Below are 19837 nucleotides of genomic sequence, written 5' to 3' on the forward strand. Positions count from 1 at the left end.
CACACACACACACACACACACACCCCTATGAGTTATGCTCCTGTTAAACACAATATGGCTTTTGCCAGAACACTGAAAATTAACACATGGGAAATTTCACTGGAAGTGAATTTATTTTCCACAATTGTAACTTCATGCATTATTTCTTCCGTTTGTCCTTTGGCCCTGCTTGCCCAGGTGGAGGTTGAGCAGCTGGCCCAGCTGCTGCAGGTGGAAGTGGAGCACCTGGCTCTCCTGGCACAGGTGGAGGTGGTTCAGTCTGCTGGTCTTCCTTTCTTTTTTTGTTCAAAATGAAAAGTATAATTAGTAAACACAAGATGAAAAGCAAAATGCCAATTAAAATAAGTAACAAACTTCCACCTTTTGAACCAGAATCCCTAGTTCTATTACTCTTAGGAGGTGGACCACTATCAACACTGCCTCCATTTCCTGCTCTCCGACAGAGGGGTGGAGCCCACTCAGAGCTGCAATGGCAGTGGTGTCTATTGTTGCAGATGCCTCTGTCCAGGCAGGTTTCAGGTGAACAAGCATTTTTACTCCACTGAGGTATAAGAACACACCTCCTGTTTTTGCAGAATTTTCCAACACCACACGGTGAGCCGTCTGGGATTGCACCGATGTCAGGTCCAGTCTTGCCAAAATGGTGTTCAATACTCCAGCAATGCTGAGGATTCAAATGAGTCCAAACAAAAGTTTCATGCTCTTTCAGAACTGGAAGTTCTTTCACATTTTCACAGTAAATTCTGCCACAAAGAACATCACCACTTGCACATCTTTCATATGTCTGACGATTTCTACTACAGTGACCAAAGCGGTTACCCACAGGGTTGAGTAGTCTGTAACACTTCACATCTGCATTCCTGGCCTCTGGACCAAATATTTTCTTACACTGATAATCATGATTATTACATTGTCCTCCATAGCAGAAGCCCTTGCCCAGGCAAGGTTTCCCATCCTCCACATACATGTCTGCAGGACACACAGGTGAAGTTCCATTACACCACTCTGGCAGATCACATTCATTGACCTGTTCTCTACAAACTGTACCATGATCCAGGACTTGGCAGTCTTTGCAGCAAAGCCCTGAAGCACAACCAGAGCCAGCTTTCAGATGACAGTTTGCTGCACAACATGGATCAGCTGCACATGATTTTACGGTACCACAGTCACAACCCTCTCCAGCGTCAACCACACCGTTCCCACAGTACTCTGTGTGGAATACTTTTAAAGGTCTGTTATAGGGACAATTTCTTTGCACCCAAGTAGCCCACATAAAGGTGGAAAAACTGCAGTTGCTGAATGCATTTGCAATTGCCAGTGATGTATTCATGATGCACTGACCTTGTTCACATGTACAGTACCTCGAGTCATTATATAACCCTGTAAGAATACCAAGTCCACGAGCCATGGTTGTCGCATACTGGAGCTGGTTATCGTTGCTATGATACACCACTGTACAACATAGAGATGCTTTACACAACCCCCACCAATTTCCATCAACAGTAACTTCATCACCATGAGGTCGATTAAAGACGAGAACTGCAGCATCATGATGTACCCGTGGATTGTATTCTTGGACTTTCCAAGTACAAAATGCATTTTTCAATTCCCTTGTTGTGGTGCTATTAATGGGATCTATGTGAGTCCATATGTCAATTGCAACGACTACTATATCAACACCAAGTGTTTTATAATAGGAATCTACTATATTAACAACTGATATTATTTCCATATTAGCTGCTGTAACATTCCTTCTTAGATAAGCAAACCGTGTACTGTCTACCACAAAACCTGTTTCATACCAAAATTGGTGCACAAACCACCCTCCAATAGTGCTTTGCTTCAAAGTAGGATGATTATTCTCCTGAAGCATCATCTGCCATTCATTGCCTGTGTCTTCTTCTGTTGGTACATTCTTGAAAGATTCAGATTGGACCTCCCTGGGGTGCATCTTATATACCAAATGCTCAAATGTAGTAGAAAGATTTTTGGGCTTGATTTCATAAAATGTGTCATTTATATATAGCAATCCTTGCAGACCAGCAAAACAGGTACAAAGAGAAACTAGAGACTTAGGGTCCCCTTCAGCATAGCCATGATAGTAGCAATCCCTTGGGATAAAAGGTTGGTCCTCATGGACAGTGCCCTGGTCTGTGTAGGTGACCACAGGGAGGTGTCTGTGCACCAAAAACTTTTTGGCCTTCATGTGGACAATGTGTCGCTGGCCCTCAAGGTGAAGGCTGTAGGAGACCCAGCCTGTAATCTTCTTTTCTGTAGAAGTGCCAGGTATCCTTAAGGGTATCACCACTTCAGGAGGATTGAGGTATTGGCAATGGCCAATCAGAGGCCATGTAGACAGAAAGGAAAATGCCCCCATCCCGAGAAGCAGGAGAGTGATCTTCATATGTCCTGAGGTCTCATTCACTGCTATTCTTAAATGAAGGGTGAGAGCACAGATGGCCCACTTCGGTTTCTCCTCCCGTTGATTTAGTTTTATGCAGCACTGACACTTAGTGGGCTGTTGTCTGGTTGAGCCAGTTTATCAAAATAGCAACTGAAATACAAGCAAAAATAAAGACAGAGACAGGAATGTCAGTGTGAGCTGGCAAATGTGGAGGGAAAGACACTGCGTTAGGGTTTGGCGCATACTATGGACCAGTGAGATGCATTAAGTTTTCTTTTACATCTTTCTGAGGGAGAGTCTGACACTGGTGTGAAAAGGACCTATGTGCCACAGGCTGGTCATTATTGAATCCAGATGGAGGATGCACAGACTCACTACACAGTTGTCAAAATATATGTATGCATTTGAATAGTCCCACAGTAAGTATCTAAAATGATAGTGTCATCAAGGAAATAAACTTATCTTGTTTTCAAGGAATAATCTGGGCTTATATATGATGGCTACAAAAATATAAATAATTACATTTTCTACTTCAGAGAAATTGTCTATTTCAAAGAATGCTGATCTGGAGAAATACATAAAAACTATTCACATGTATTATATTGTCTCATGGTCCTTAATATGTAACTCCAGGCAAAAATGAATCTTGGATCTCCATCTGATTGTGAACATTTTTTTTGGCAGAACTGGGGATTGAACTCAGGCCCTTATGCTTGCTAGGCAACCCCTTATTCTACTGTGCTATCTCCCTGGAACCTGATTCTGACAATCTTGAGTGCATTGAAACATCACTAAAATTTCATTACTATTCTCTGTCATGGATACCTTCATTCAGTAAATCAAACTGTAGTAGTAGAATTGAAGTGGGTGGAACTGTTAGGGTTGCTAGAGGTCTATTATTCAAATATAATTGTTTCTCATATGCGTCAGAAGCAAAATACAAATAAAATATTTTGAACCTCCTTTGATAGACTAAAGTATAAGGAATTCAACCTTACTAGGAAATAATACTCTTCTTTATTAGATGGAAAAGAAATAGGTGAGATCCAGTAGGTAGAAATAATATTTATTTGATGCAGGTAAGATTCTCAATATACCCCAGTGTCATTCAAAGTTCAGGCTGGATTAGGCTTGGCATGTGTTAAATCCTGACAGCAACGTTAAAAGAGATTTGTGACAAAGTACCCATCCATGTCATATAGATATTGTATGAATATGGATCCTGATAAGCAAGAGGCACTGGGTGAAGAGATGCCTCACAGCTGAGAGGACTGTGAGCCCAGACGTGTTAGTGGGTCACATAGGCATGATTTGGAACCCTAAGCATGGTCCCTATCCACTGGCTCCTCTGGTGTTGTCCCCTCACCCTGTTCTCCAACTGAGCCACTTTGCTCTACCATACCCTTCTGCTACCACGGTGCTGACATGGAGACATCCCATTGAGGTCAGAATTCCCCCAAACCATGAGGTAAATGGAACATTTCCTCTTCTTCTTTGTGGATATTGTTTATGGGTCTGGGAATGGAAAGCTGAGTGATGCAAAGGAAAAAATGAAAAAAAAAATCATAGTCATGTAAAAAACAGATTATCTGCTACTGACATAAACTGTGTTGGAGATTCTGGCTTGATGAGTTTTGGAATGAAATATTAAAAAAACACACACATTAATATTCACACACAGTACTCTTCACTTGGAAAAATCAAGTGAAGGATACAGATACTAATGTGCTCCTGGTCTGGAGCATACAATTAGGCACCATGTTTGAGACTAGGTATGTTCCATGAATCCTTAAAATTGGATCGGATACTTCAAAAAAAATCCTGACTTTTATTTTGCTAGTGAGAAGATCCTCAAGCTTCATCAGAACAATGAACTAATGAGATTATTCAAGCAGGGAAGTTAAACACTACCAGCCTGGCGAAGGAAATGCCATATACCACTGTAGGCAGCATGAATCACGCAAGAGTCAGCACTCACCTCTTCTAGACCCAGGACACATTCCTCTTCTATTTGATTCTAAGTTTTCTGATTTGTTCCACTCAGGATCATTATGATGTCACTTCCAGAATCTTCCTGTATGCAAACCAGCAATCTTTTCTCTCCTGCTCACTCCTCTTTAGGAAGAATTTCCTGTCCTGAGCTGATGTGACAACAGCTGAAGTGACACTGGGCATGCTAGGACAGGAGAAGCTTTCCAGTCATGGAATCCCCTCTGCTCAGTCTACTGGATGGTGCTGGGTTAGTATTAGTTTGGATCTCTGATGTCTTTTTCACCTCAACACACTGTCAGCACTGTCTTCCTTATGCTTAACTCAGGGCTCTAGAATCATCTGCTTAACCCACAAAATTGTGAGGCTGACTTACTATTTATTTCTCTGCTGAGTATTTAATCCATGTGCACAATCCACATGTTATCCAGAACTGGATTATCTTTTAAAAACACACAACTCATCTCTTAATGTATTTTGCTATCACTTTATGTCTAGGGCCTGAGTTTTATTAGCACTTTTGATGGTGCTAAATTTTATGTGTTCAGATCTACCACAGCTTGTCTTCACTTTTTTTTTAAATGTGTGTGTGTGTGTGTGTGTGTGTGTGTGTGTGTGTGTATGGCCAGCTCAGCCCACCAGGGGGCAGGGCTGGCTGGCATGTGGTGCTGGGGGATTGAACCGCGGTCCCTGTGCTTTGCCAAGCCTGCTCCAAGTAGGTGCTTTAGACCACTGAGCCATCTCACCAGCCCCTTGTCTTTACTTTTGACACACACTTATACATCAAATTTATGAAGCAATCTAATGACTGTCTTTCCTGATTGCCCCCAGTTTCAAATTCCATGTCTATATGGTGACTTAATCTGTCTCACTGGTTTCATTCTATAATTATGGACATATGAAGTAAATTTGAACCAAATAAAAGTTGCACAGTAGAAAATACTGGATGGGAGAGATTCTCCCAATGATCGTCCTTCTTAGCAGATACACACTGTCTGTGTGTGTGTGTGTGTGTGTGTGTGTGTTGTGTGTCTGTGTGTCTGTGTGTAATGAGCACAAATAAATATTTTTGCCTCTACACTAGATAACTAAAAACTTGCATGACTCACCAGGAGATGAATACCTGGGTCCTATTATTTTTCTGGTTCTAGTCTCCTTAATGGATGATTTTCATAGGTATCTATATGGAAAGTTGTTTACTTGAGACCTCACATAACATGCAAATTCTGCTTCAACTCTATGTAATTTAAGGTCTGGAATCAGCTGCCTCACAAGTGTCTCTCAGTAGAATCCAACAACTGGCAGTTTCTTTTGCACTCTGGCCCCATCATCACCGCCCTCTTTGATGTCTGACAAGTTTCAATGGGAATATATTGGATTTCCTTATCCCTTCAATGAGCAGAAGTGTTCCTCAGTACAAATGAGCTTTATTTTCTTGCCCTTGTTTCTATACTTTCTCCACACTATCTAATCATTTTATTTGTGTATTTCTGCTCAAACTGTCACCTTGGGTGTACATTATTTCCTTAATATTAAACTATACTGGACCAGGGAGATAGCTCAGTAGAATAAATGCTTGCCTGGCAAGTGCAAGGCCCTGATTTCAAGCCTTGATACCAAAAAATAAATGAGTAAATAAATAAAATAAAAAATAAAATAAACTATACTATGGTATACTTCAACTATACCAAGAAAAATTTCAACTCCAATTATTCCATTTTCTCTAGGAACCCACATCTGTCTATAGTTTTGAAGAGGTCATTAAATAAGGAGATATTTACTAACAACATCAACATAAAATGGATTTCCTACGAAAGAGAACTATATCAGAAAGAATAGCAAAGACAGAAGCAGAAAGAGAAGTCCAGAACAAAGTAGTAGTAGGGAATGAATGTCATGGTAATGCTTTTTTTTTTACCAGGGTTGGAACTCAGGACCTTGTGCTTTCCAGGCAGGTGCATAAGCCACTGAGCTATCTTCCTAGCCCCATTTTCATGAGTAAAATGCCAAGCTGACTGATTAAATGTGCTGCGTTGGAACAATAGCATGAAACAAAACACTGTAAAAAGACCTGGAGGCACTGGGGAGATGGCTCAGTAGAAAAAGCACTTCCCTGGCAAGGACAAGGGGGTGTGTGTGTGTGTGTGTGTGTGTGCGCGCGATAAAGATGGCCTGGTGCTATTTGTCAGCTGATACAGAGTCTGTGAACTGAAATTAATTTTACTGAACACGTTTTCTTGGGAACTGAACTGTTTACCACCAGAAGGATTCAAGAATTGGAGTATCACTGCATTTTTTTTTTCAGATGCAAAGTAGATTTGCAAATCATGATATGGAGTTCATTCTAGAAACAAATTTCTTACAGCGAGGGGAGTCAAAATTAGACATTTGCTTTTGCTTTTGTTTTAGTTTAACTGTTGGCTGAATGAGAGAATTTTCTGTAAGCTATTTTCTTTACTGTAACTATTATTATTTTTAAATTGTGTTACAGGGCCTTGCTAATTCAAATCAGCTAGACTGAAACTGTCCTTCTTCCTTATGTAGGTTCCCAGAGGGATGGCATCATAGGCAGTGGCAAAAAGTTGAAAAAATTATGAATCTTAACATCAAGGAGAAGGGAGGATGAAGAGCTCAGTTCGGGAGAAAACTTAGCTTAAGATTGTTTGGCAGTGAGCAAACTCGGTGTAATCCTGGTGATGGACAACTGATGGGAGTCGGGTGGTTTTAAAGCTGCCTAGCACTGAAGATATTCATGCTGGCATGGCCTTATCATTGGAAAATCTAAGTATTGGTAAAGTCCCAGAAATTCCTGTAATAATGCACATAACATATAGAAGGTGCTATTGTCAGTAAACAATTTTAAATTTTATAAGAAAATAATCCTTGCTGTTGAATTTACTGTCACATATTGCTGAGTGAGTGTGAATGCAGTTCTTTTTTGTGATTTTAATGTAGGAATTTTTTTTCCTAGTCCATCTTGCTTCCTGTGTCTTACAGGCCACTCCTTGCTATAAATGTTAAAGTTCAGGGACAGGAGTACAATGCCATTATAACTGGGCACACACAAATGCCTACTTAGTCCCCAAGGTGGCCAACAGGAAGCTCATGTTTAGACTGCCATTGTTTATAGCCTAAGGACCTTGCCCTTCATAACACTGTTTTATTTCTTTTTTAAAAAATTGATGTCTTTGATCAGTATTCCTTGGTTAATTATAAAGATATGCTAAAAGTAAAGATATATTTGTTATGCTGTATGTCTCAAAGAGAAAGGTTTCTATGTTACAAGAAATTTCTTGATTATACCTTTTTTCAAACTGGAGCCTGTGTGTAGAATAAACCCAGGAAATTCTCCTATTTGATCCAGGATTCTTTCTTTTGCCTATTTTACTCTGTGATAAACCAATAAGTGAGGGAATACATTATTGTTATTGCTAAAGTTACTTTTTTTGTCTGTCAGGTCTATATTTTGCAGCTCTACAAATTATTGTATGTTGTTCTTTCTGATGCTTTTTCAAGACATTTTACTTTTTGTCTGAGATACTGTATTTTAGCTTTTCTCGCACTGCTGCTGATTGTTAAACTTGCTTGTCACTGACTGCTGTTTGCAACACCTTGACCTCCTTTGGTTGGCATCTATCCATTACCTTATTCACTATACCAGGCTGGGCTTGAGGAGGTCCTTGAGTCTGACATAAGAAACCTAACCCAGGCTTCTGTAGAACAGGTCTGCGGGCTCACTGACACCAGTGATGGCAAAAGATTTTGAGGATGCTAATTCTGAAATTTCAGCATGCAAAGAGACAAAATTTAAAAGGCAGAAATTTTATAACATTCTCAAGAGTGGAGTGTAAGTGTTCAAGGAAATGACACACATTTCCTGGAAGAGACATTAACATTTTTGTTGAAAGGGTGGAAGCCCTGGGGAAAGAAGGTCCACATCGGCCAATGATGTGTCCATTCCTCAGTATGGGCATTTCTCTTTGGTAATTAAAACATTATTATGATTCTCTCCCCCTGTTACTTTATCTTTTTATTATTTCTTACCTATTTATTTTTATTTTTTAATAATTTTATTGAGAAACAAATATCAATGAGACAGTTTCACAACCAATTACTGGCACATTTTCAATAATTAATACATTGTGGGGTGGGGAAATGGCTCAGTGGAATAAGCGCTTCCCTGGCTATTACAAGGGCCTGAGTTCAATCCCTGCTTCCGAAAGAAAATAATAATTAATACATTGCATATTGTTATCTTAGTGGCTTTCACTGTATAAGATGCACACATGATATCCTGTCTCAAACACTATTATAACAATCCTCTCTATTCTTTGAATTAAGAGAATGGAGCTGTATATCTATCCTAACTATTTTGAGTATACAGATACAAAAGGGTTGCTCATTTCTATCCCACTTTTTTGGTTAGTTTTATCAAACAAGGGCATCCCATTGTAATTTAAATATTGTAGGTGATTGAATTCAGCAGAATCTCCCAATATAGTCCAGTAGTCCATTATACTAGTGGGTTTTCCATAAGTTTGTCAATGTCCAAAGTTGTGGATTTGAGCTTTTTACAGTATAGCATATTAATGTGGCTTTACTTTTCATACTTCATTTTCGCATTTTTCTGCTGGATAGTTATCACCAAGATAAAGCAAGACCTGTGTTAGGAGCAGGCTCTAGCTCGTTCTTGTCTCCAGTAAGCCACTGCATGCACTGTCAACATTCCCAAAGAATTTTAAGTGTGATGGATCTTCAAGGGAAGGAGCCTAAATTTAGCCACAAGGGTGTTATTAAGGGATCGTCTTCAATGACACTGACTGGATTCTGGGTCCTGGGTGTTGCAGTTTCTTTCCTTTCAAAAGACGCAGGTTTGGGTTATGATTTCACGACCTTCCTCCTATTTTTGTTTCTTTTATCCTACATCAGTTTCATTTTACTTCCCTTTGTTCTTGGTATCACAACTGGTTTCCAAGCTCTCAGTGCATATTTTCCCAATCCTGCTGGGGTTTTCCTGTGCACCAACACTGAGTAGAGAGGGCAGCTTTTCCCTAGAGGCCTGCCAAGCAAAGCCTCTCTAGTTGCTTAGGGGCAAGTATGGAAAACCATCACACATAGTTATTTTGGTGAGGACCTGGGTTCTTCCAGGGATCACAATCAAAAGTACAAGGCGCACGCTATATGCTAGAAATTCCAAATAAATTGAAATGGAAATAAGCTGCTAATAGCTATTATAGAGTGAAGGGATAATTTATTACAGTCAGAGTAGGGTGTGATTTTCACAGTGCAGTTAGAAATCACAGCTCTAACCCAAGCTCTGGGGAATCGGAGGTAGGAGGATAAATAGCAAGTTCTAAGCCAACCTGGGCTGCATGGGGAGTTTCAAGCCGGCTAGAATTTCTAAACTCTTTTTCAAAAACAAAAAGAATAATGAGCAAAATTTCTTCTGTTAATCTGTCACGAGAGCATATTTCTAAGTCCTACCCACAGAAACTTGGAGCCATGCATTTTGGAATGGGTACACAGAACCCTGGCAATTCTGCTGCGAATGGTTTGCCAAAAAGTTTTCTTAACATAGATGGCAAAAGTGGGATGAAAGATTCTCCCACACCATGGGGGAAAGGCACACACAGAAATTAAAGTAAATGAAAGAAGCTTCCCACCAACAAAAAGCAAAAGGCGGCGTTTGCTCAAGAGCAGTCCTCATAAGGGGGAGCAGGTACCAGGACACTGCTTTTCTGTTTTCTCATTTGCTCCTAAGAACTGACCTAGTGGTAGATGCCACTTTTGTAGCCGTTAGACAAAGAAGGCCAGGGAGGCTCAGAGTTTTAGCAACACGTCTGAGATTGTCGCAGACAGATGCTATGTGAAGAGTCCTGCACTCTGCTTGGTGTTTGTGTCAGACCCGCTCTCCGGGCTTACAGCTTCCTTCTCTGTATCTTTCTAGGAGCAGTGGTTCTCATAAAGCAGAAACACGGAGCTTTATTGGAATAATTCTCCCTGATTTTTGCCTTACTTTTTGGCTGTACCTTCTTGCCCTTTAAGCTTCATGCCAAGGCCCCTTATGCTAGTTTCTGTTCAGGCTTCCACACCCTTGTTCATCTCCATTTACCACTTTGACTTTCCCTTCTGATCTCTCCTGTCACCACACTCCAATTTATCCATCAAAAAAAAAAATCCAATAAACATATAAACACTGCAATAAAATAATAATGTGTGGCACTAATTAAGTTTCAGTTCCCTATTTCAATTTCCATTTAAAATAAAGATTGTTATTTCCAGTGATCAGAAAAAAAGTTGAGTTTGTTTTTTAAAATTAATATTATTGACAAATAGCAATGAGACAGTTTCAAAACCGATTAGTAGGAGAGTTTCAATAATTAATACATTGTATATTGTTGTCTTCATAGTGGTTGTTCATAGAATAAGATGTAGGCATGATATCCTGTAAAAGCACTATTAGTGCAAATCTTTCTTCTCATTGAATTAAGAGAAAGTAGCTGTCTATCTATCTTAACTACTTTGTATATAGTTACAAAATGGTCCTTCATATGTATCTTCTTTTTTTGTTTAGTTTTCTCAGAGATGGGTATTCCATTACCATTTAAATATTTTAGGTGAATTCAGCAAAATATTCCAATATAGTCCAGTAGTCCATAATAGTAGGTTATCCACAGGACTGGCAATGTCAGAAGTTGTTGACTTGAGCCTTTTATAGCTCAGCCTATTAATATGGTTTTACAATACAGCAAGATCTATATAACAAGAAATGTAACTTTTGTGTCTGCCAAGGTTAGTCAAATCTCCTCAGGATTGACCCTGAAACCCTGTACCGCCGTTTGTATAGCCTTTGTCAGTGTCAGCCATGTAGGTGAGTCATGGCCATTGCTTGACCAATTTACTCTTTGTGAAAGCCTGAGAGAATGTTTTCTCTCCATGTGACTCTCCTTAGGCAACTTTACATCACTGATCACTTTCCTCTGTAGCCCCATAGTCTCTTTGATCAGAAAATTTGGGGCACAACTGAGTTACAAGATGTTATAGTGCAGGTTCTCCTATGTCCTAGTCGTCACTGACCTTGAAAGGCTAGGGCCAAACTGTTGGCTTTCCTCACAGCCCTTCTTCTTATCTAATTTTTGGTCTGCAAACTTAAATTGTTAAGCCTCCAGAAGAGAAGCTTAATGATATTATTACCCTATAACATAGGCAGATGAGCTTAACCTCACTATCTGTCTGAATATCAAACACCTTAGACATAACACTTAACAGGTATTTTCCATCAAGAATTGATATGTTAAACTAAATCCCTACTGAATGTGATGAACAACTAAAGAATTTTATGACAACAAAGCCAAACCTACACAGACTACTAAAGGTTTTCTAGAAAGGTACCAAAATGATCAGAACTCCATGAATGAGAACAGAAGGAACCTACTAAATATGGCAAACAATTAAACACAGGAGAAAAAGGAGTAAACAACAGCAGGTAAATAACCTGTCAGTCATAATTCATTATGTCTCAATTATAACCATCAATGTAAGTGGACTTAATTCACTAATTAAAAGAAATAGACTGGCAGAATGGATTAGGAAACAAAATCCAACAATATGCTGTATACAAGAAATACACTTAGGGGATAGGGTGGGAGTGGGAAGAAAAAAGAAAGACATTGAATTCATAAAGAGATTCATAGGCTGAAAGTCAAAGGATGGAATATAATACTACATGCCCCAGCACCTCAGAAAAAATCAGGGGTAGCAATCCTGTTCTCAGACAGTCTCAACTTCAAACCAAGAATGATCAAACAAAATAAAGAAGACCACCTTATACTGGTTAGCAGAAAAATTCAAGAGAAAGAGGTAACATTCATAAATATGTATGCAGCAAACACGGGAGCAACCAACTCTATAAGATAAGTCTTAATGGACATGAAAAATCTAATATCCAATTCCACAATTTTAATAGTAGACCTTAACACCCCCTTATCCCAAAAAGATAGGTCAAGCAGACAAAAAATCAGCAAAGAAGTAGCAGAACTGAACCAAAGCTTGAAATAAATGGACTTAGTGGACATATACAGAGTATTCCACCAAACCACAACTGAATACACATTGTTTTCAGCTACACATGAGTCATTTTCCAAAATAGACCACAAATTAGTCCATAGGTCATGCTTAGGTGTATGTAAGAAAACAGAAGTTATCCCATACATATTATCTGACCATATTGCAAAGACTTTTGAATAATATCTGTTCATAACTAATATTAAAATAATTCTTTAGAACCAGGGAGATAGCTCAGTAGAATAAGTGCCTGCCTGGCATATGCAAGGGCCTGAGTTCAATCCCTGGTTCCACCGAAAAAAGAAAAAAATCTTCATTGTGTCTTTGGAATTTTCTTTAATGAGTCTAGCATTCATTTCCAGAAAATCATATTGTTTTAACCTCTATAATTTTTTAAATTTCAAGAGGGGTTTATCATCTACCTAAGGACCAATTGTTTTATTGCATAGAGTTGTAAAATTTTATTTTATTCCCTTTTTTGTTGCTGTTTGTGGTACCAGGAATCTAACTTACAACCTGATGCTTGCCAGGCAGGCACCATGCCCCTGTGCTGTATTCTTCATTCTAGATTTGTAAACTTTTAGCAATGTAACATAGACTATTTATGTTCAGAATGGCATAGTCAAGTGCAGTAATTACTTGTTTAAACATTAATTTTTCGGGGCTGGAGAGATGGCTCAGTGGTCTAAAGCACTTACTTAGAACAAGCTTAGCAAAGCATCAGGGACCGCGGTTCAATCCCCCAGCACCACATGCCAGCCAGCCCCGCCCCCTGGTGGGCTGAGCTGGCCTCTCTCTCTCTCTCTCTCTCTCTCTCTCTCATAAATAAATAAATATTAAAAAAAAGATTAAAAAAAATAAAAAATAAATAAACATTAATTTTTCTATCTCCAGCTGAAATTTGTGGAAGGAAAGAAAACAAATTTGCTGATAACACAGGATTCAGACTGAAATAAATCTTTTTCCTTATCTAACCCATTTCCCTCCTGCTCCTCAAGTAGACCCACCGCTGACAAACTGAATTTGAAATTACTTAAACATTAGCAAATATACATTGTATTCTCTGCCTAATAGAGAGAAAACTTCTTCAAAATATTATTTAACCATAAACATTCTTAATATTTGCTTTGCTCATTCAGTGTTATTAATATCATTTGATTTTACCCATTTTTTAAAGTGGGGAAGAATTTGCCAGTTTAGAAACTGCCTCTCAGTCTGCCTTCACACACAAAGTGAATAATTGTGAATGTCAAGAAGGTTAGCTCAAAACAAGGAATAGCTAGCTTGCTTTTGGAAACTAAACTCTTGGTTTTATCTGTTCAGAGCGTTAAGAGTCTCTGCCCAGGTGGGTTTAGTAGAGTATGCCTCTAATGCTTCAGGTGGCAGGAACATCCCTGGGACGTCTGGGCCAGCCTAGGCTACAAAGTGAGTTCAAAGTCAGCCTGAACTGTATAGTGAAGCTCTGCTTCAAACAATCATACACTTTCATGAGGTGGTGAGTACTTTTTGCTCATTCTAGGAGGCTCTAAAGTTACTAAATTTATGATTCTTAAAGTAGAATTTTATGTCATATTTTAGAGTTGGGAAACAAAATTGATATTCAAAACAAATTTAATCTTTGTTTAGATTTTTTTTGTCTCTCAGGAGTTCATTGCAAAATGTGGAGATGAAATGACCATTAGTGACACTGTAAGGAGGAGCGCTGCTTTGAAGTGAGGTCCTGAAACTGAGAATTTGTAAATAAATATATAGACGTCTGTCTATTTTCCTTCAGTATTTTATTGATCTCCTCAATTGCAATCAGCACACACACCAGTACACTTTTTAGAAAGAGAGGCACAAGGAATATTAAAACAAGATTCATTGATGTCAGTAAAATTCACTTTGGTGAGAATCTTAAAAGTGATGACTTAACAGAAAAAAATATAAATCAATTTGTCAACCACACTGTATATTTCAATAAATGAAAGAGCAAACAAAGAAAGAGAATTTCTGGATGGTAAGAATCAGAGTACTAAATTTATGTGATTATTTTTGGTTTGTTTGCCTTCAGATGTTAGTCTATTGAGTAAGTTTTGTGGTCCTGTCTTCCTTGTGGATTCCTCTCCTTTCATGTTCTAAACAAATTAATCACCTCTTTCTTTTTAGGAGTACTTGAGTATATCCAGTAAACTCCAGAAGAAAACCTGGACTCAAATGTCCTTTAATTTAAATAGATTGTATTAAGGTTTTATATGTAATCACCAGAAAATTAAATGAAATTTACTGTTTATGTAACTAGTCCCTGCTGTAGCACCACTGATCACAGACTATTATTTAAACAGTTTAACAGAGCTGTCAGTGCTTTTATCTGTGTGGAAGGGATCTGTTCATCCTGAATATGCAGATTCAGTTTCTTCTTTTGAAAAAAGATAAAAAGAGACACAATAAGAAATGTTGAACCTAATTTGTTATGTAGTTTTTATATTGAAATGATGGTTCCTAAATGATTAAGATATACTTAATGAACATAACTGAAATTGGACTGGGTTTGAACTTCTTCAGAATTTTATTTTATTTTTTACTATTGGAAAAGTGTCTCATGAAGCTTCTAAACTTCCCAGACTGGGCACAAATTGGACATTTCTTGCCTCAGCCTTTCATAGCAGTAGGAATATAAGTACATAGCTTTATGCTTATCTGCACAATCTTTCTGAATTTACAAAGTGAAAAGATGTAGCAATATAGTCCTGTGGACCTTATGAGTGTATTTTTCCTGAATGCCTATACATATCCACTTTTTTTGTGAAACAGTTTTGTCTTTTCCTTGATTTCTATATCTTTCTCCACAATTTTTCATTTTGTTCTTTTTAAAAATTACATGGAAAATATTTATTCTCTACTTAAATTTAATCAATATTTCTATTATGATTTCTATGCTTCAGGTCATTTTTATAAAAGCTTTTCCCAGGGCCGGCCAAATAGCTCAGTGGATTCAAGCACCTGCAGGCAGGTGTAGGGGCTGGGGTTTAACCTGCTGAGCGGGTCCCACCCCGGGGCACACTGAGATAGCAGTTGAGACTGGGCATGGTGTCGCATGCCTGTAATCTCAGCTCATGGGAGACTGTAAACTGGAGAATCACTACGAGTCCGTTCTAGTAGTGAGACCCTGAGCGCTCTGTTGACCCTTCCCTAAAATGCAGAAATGAATACATAAAAAAAAAAAAATACAAAAGCTTCTCCTAATTTTAGGGTAATGAACAACTGTCTTATGATTTCTCCTAGTGGCTTTATGTTTTCATTTGTTACATGAAGACTGCAAGCAAAATAAGATTTATTCTACTATAAAGTTTTATTTATCTAGTATAAATTGTGATGCTATGGAGAGAAGCCAGACAATCACTCAGTGATGCTGAGATGGGAGCAAATCCAAGGTCCTACTTAGTGAATGTGGACAACACCTCAACATTTGCCAATGACCACATAACGGGAAAACGCAAGCATTAACGTCAAGGATAGGAAAACAGTGGCTTATGTAGTAATTGGTCCAGTTTCTGAAACTAGCAGCTACTTTCCAGAAAATCGGAGTATGGAATTGATTTAATCACATGGTGATTGTTGTACTTAGGAAGTCATTACAGCATTTGTCAGAAACAGTGTTTATCAACAATAGAATCTGCTTACAAATGGAAACTGCATAACACACAATTTGGGAGGCAAAAGTGAGTTTATCTAGAGTTCTAAAGTAGAGTTTCGATACAAAATGGGGTCTCTTTGCCACCACAATGAAACACTCACTTATTTTCAGAGATTTCTAGTTGTATTACTAGTCAAGAATACATTTTGCGGAGTTGGTGAGATGGCTCAGTGGTCTAAAGCACCTACTTAGAACAAGCTTAGCAAAGCGCAGGGACTGCGGTTCAATCCCCCAGCACCACATGCCAGCCAGCCCCGCCCCCTGTGGGCTGAGCTGGCCACACACACATACACACACACATAAATAAAAATAAAAAAAAATACATTTTGCATTCTTAATTTTTAAAATACATGTATATATATATATATATATATATATATATATATTATGTATTAAATTGTTGCATGTGTTTGTGACATATTAGATATTTTATATCTCTATTTTTAATTATTATTATTTTAATGTATTTGGTACAGAGTCTCACTATGCAGCTCAGATTCATAGTTATCATCCTGTTTTTAGTCTCCCCAGTGCTGGGATTACAGGCCTGCAACACCATGCCTGGACTCAGTCACCAGCTCAGCATACCTGGGGGCAGGACCGGCATTGCATGTGGTACCAGGACTGAACCCTGCTCCCTGAGCTTGCCTAAGCAGGCACTTAGTCCACTGAGCTATCTCATTGGCCCTGATATTAGATATTTTACATTTATCTGTCTTACCATGCTTGTTTAATCAATAAAGGATTATATTTTAACATGTCTTGTAGGAGTAGATTTTTGTAATTTGTGACCTTTATAAATTAAATTATATATAATTACTAGTTTTGTAACATTGATTTTATTTTACTTTAATGATGACATGGTATGTCTGTCCACCCATATCTCTTAGCCATTTGGAATTTTCTTTTCAATATTTTCTTTCTATAAAGCTTGTATGTATTGTTATTGAGTTAAAATTTCTGGCGGGTGATGTGCATGCCTAAATCAGGAGGATTTAATGTTTCAAGAAGTGCTTCACCTGTGTAACTATAATTAACTGATATAAATATTTCTATCACCCTAGAAAGCTCGTGATATCTACTTCCAGTGTGTACTTCTCGGAGACAAACATCATTTAATTCATCATAGTAGGTGTTTTTTTTAACCTGTTATCTTGAGGTCATTTTTATTTCACCCATTTGGCTATGTTTATTAATATTCATATGGCTGAATAATTTTACATTTTGTGAATGTAAGACACCATAATTTCCTCTTCATTCTCCTGACTTAAGAAAATGTTGCACAATTTTGACCTGTACATTTTCTTGTATCACTTTTGAAAATATATAGATGTAAACCTGCAAGCTCACATGTCAGTTGTATGCTAACAAGATAAAAACTGTAGAACTGTATATCAAATCATTTAAGAACTTTTATAATCTCAAAACTATGTGATAGAGTTGCTTTCTCTATTCCTAGATATTTAATGTTAGACATTTTAATTTTATTAAAGAGAATAAAAAGTTTTAAAACACATTAGAAATTATACTTGCTTTTACTAAAGTAAATAATAATAATTCAACAATAGTTGCTATATTGCATATTGTTGTCTGCAAATTAGCTGTTCAGATTACTAGATACAAACATTCAAAATTGGTCAAAAAGAGCTACAAAAATTAAAAAGTAGAAAGATGAAAAACAATTTTAAGCATTAACTGCTCTTTTCAATGGACCAGCAGCAATAAGCAATATGATAATCCAGGCTGTCCTGTATCTGCACAAGAATATTTTTTGCTTTCTTCTTTCTTTCTTTTGTTCTTTCACCCCTGTTGTTCCTTCATTTTGAACAGATTCAATTCCCCTTCAAAGTAGCTCTTGTACACTTGAGATTTTATTTACTCTTTCAAGTTCTTACACTAGCGAGACAATGTTTACACACATGGGTCTGATTGATTTCTCTAATTCTGTTTTCCTGATGTGAGACTTCACTGTTATAAATTTATCTTGTAAGACTGTTTTCATTGCATAAGTTCTATGTAAACCTGCAAGCTAACACGTCTAATTATATAATTAAATATACTGTTTATTTTTGTATTTAATTTCCTCTGTAACATATTGTTTATTCTGAAGGATATTGTTTAATTTTCATGCATTTGTGGTTTCTGTTGGTGTTGTTTCCAGTTTCACTGCTCTATGGTCAGATGATTTCAATTCTTCTACATTTACTTAAAGTAACACATAGGAAATTCAAAGACTAAAAGTCAAAAGAAGGAAAAAAAATCCTTTATGCCAAGGGAAATCAGAAAAAACAGGGGTAACTATCCTGATTGTTGACAATATCAATTTCAAACCAGCCCGGAGAGATAGTTCAATTAGAATAAGCGCTTGCCTGGCAAGCGCAGAATCTGAGTTCAATAACTGGTACAAACAAAAACAAAAACAAAAACAAAAAAAACCCTTCAAGGCTTTCTGGGAACCCCCAGACTCAGTCCTAGCACAGGTCTTGTAAGTGTGTGGGAGAGCTTCCAGCTACCATGCACTGGTGGGACCTACTGGTCCCAGGCCAGGCACAGCATGGGTGAGACCCTGTTGAACCCCCTTGGGACATCTGCTACCACTCTGCAACACCTTCCCTAGCCCGCCCGCCGAGTAGGAATTTCTGCTGCGCTCCGGGAACCCCCAGGCCCAGTCCTAGCCCAGGCCTGGTGAGTGTGTGGGAGAGCTGCCTCTCCCCACTACTCTACCTTGTCCTCTCCAGACTCAGCTCAAGCCTGGCATACAGTCCTGTGGTGAAACCCTGTAGCTGCAATCCCTGCAGAGAGTGTAGGGTACAGAACCAACCAGCTAGTCCAGGAGCAGAACATCTTGCCAGAGGTGTACAACAGGTTCACCCCTAAGGGAAGCAGCAGGAAGGAGCTGAGCATAGCAGCCAGACCCAAGCCAGGTACAGCTGGATAAACCCAAACTTTGTAGATCTACACCTGAACTTCAGTAAGTACTAAGGTTATAACTGCAACAAAGATCTACAATAAAGGTCAGAAGACAGTGCTACACAAAATGACGAGAAGGAGCAAAATGCAATCTCAGACCGCAAGCCCACCCATAACAAGTACAGAGACTAATATAGAACAAATTGGGAATTACACAGCTGAAGTGAATGAATCAATGGCCTCTGAAATAAAGAAACAGTTGCAGAAAGGTACAGAGGAACTTAAATTGGAAATAAAAAAGAAATTCCTGAATTAATAACATCTGCAGTAAAGAATCAAAGGCAGAAATATATGGAGGAAACCCAGTGCCCACCCAGAACAAGTGCAGAGGACACTAGCTCGGCTCAAATGAATTAATAGCATCGATAGTAAATAAGCAACAGCAGAAAGTCATAGAGGAACTCAGAGTGGCATTCTTTTCTACTAGCTCAGCTCAAATGTATGAATTAATAGCAACAATAGTAAATAAGCAGCAGCAGAAAAATATAGAGGAACTTAGAGTGGAAATCTTTTCTGAAATAAAAAAAATAATTCTTAGAACTTGTAGCATCTGAAGTAAAGAATCAACTACAGAAACATAGGGAGGAAACACAATCAGAAAAAAAAAACACTGCAGTAAAAGAATTTATAACTGGAGTCCTAGCCCAGGTCCGGTGAGTGTGCGGAGAGTTTCCTGCTACCCTGCGCCGGCGGGACCAGTCCCAGCCCAGGCGCAGCGTGGGCCGGACCCTCTC

The 19837-nt window shown here is 38.3% G+C and overlaps 1 protein-coding gene across 1 annotated transcript; it reads right to left on the reverse strand.

Annotated features, from left to right (window-relative positions):
- Window positions 1-139: 139 nt before the first annotated feature.
- LOC101564509 (disintegrin and metalloproteinase domain-containing protein 20-like) lies at window positions 140-4413 on the reverse strand. Its single transcript, XM_004640249.2, has 2 exons — window positions 4383-4413; window positions 140-2554 (listed from the first exon to the last, which is right to left on the reverse strand). Exon 2 carries the CDS (start codon window positions 2402-2404, stop codon window positions 140-142), a length of 2265 nt encoding a protein of 754 aa, XP_004640306.2. The 5' UTR covers window positions 2405-2554; window positions 4383-4413.
- Window positions 4414-19837: the final 15424 nt, after the last annotated feature.

The sequence above is a fragment of the Octodon degus genome, unplaced genomic scaffold (genome assembly GCF_000260255.1).
Source record: "Octodon degus isolate 3935 unplaced genomic scaffold, OctDeg1.0 scaffold00121, whole genome shotgun sequence".
Lineage (NCBI taxonomy): Eukaryota > Metazoa > Chordata > Mammalia > Rodentia > Octodontidae > Octodon > Octodon degus.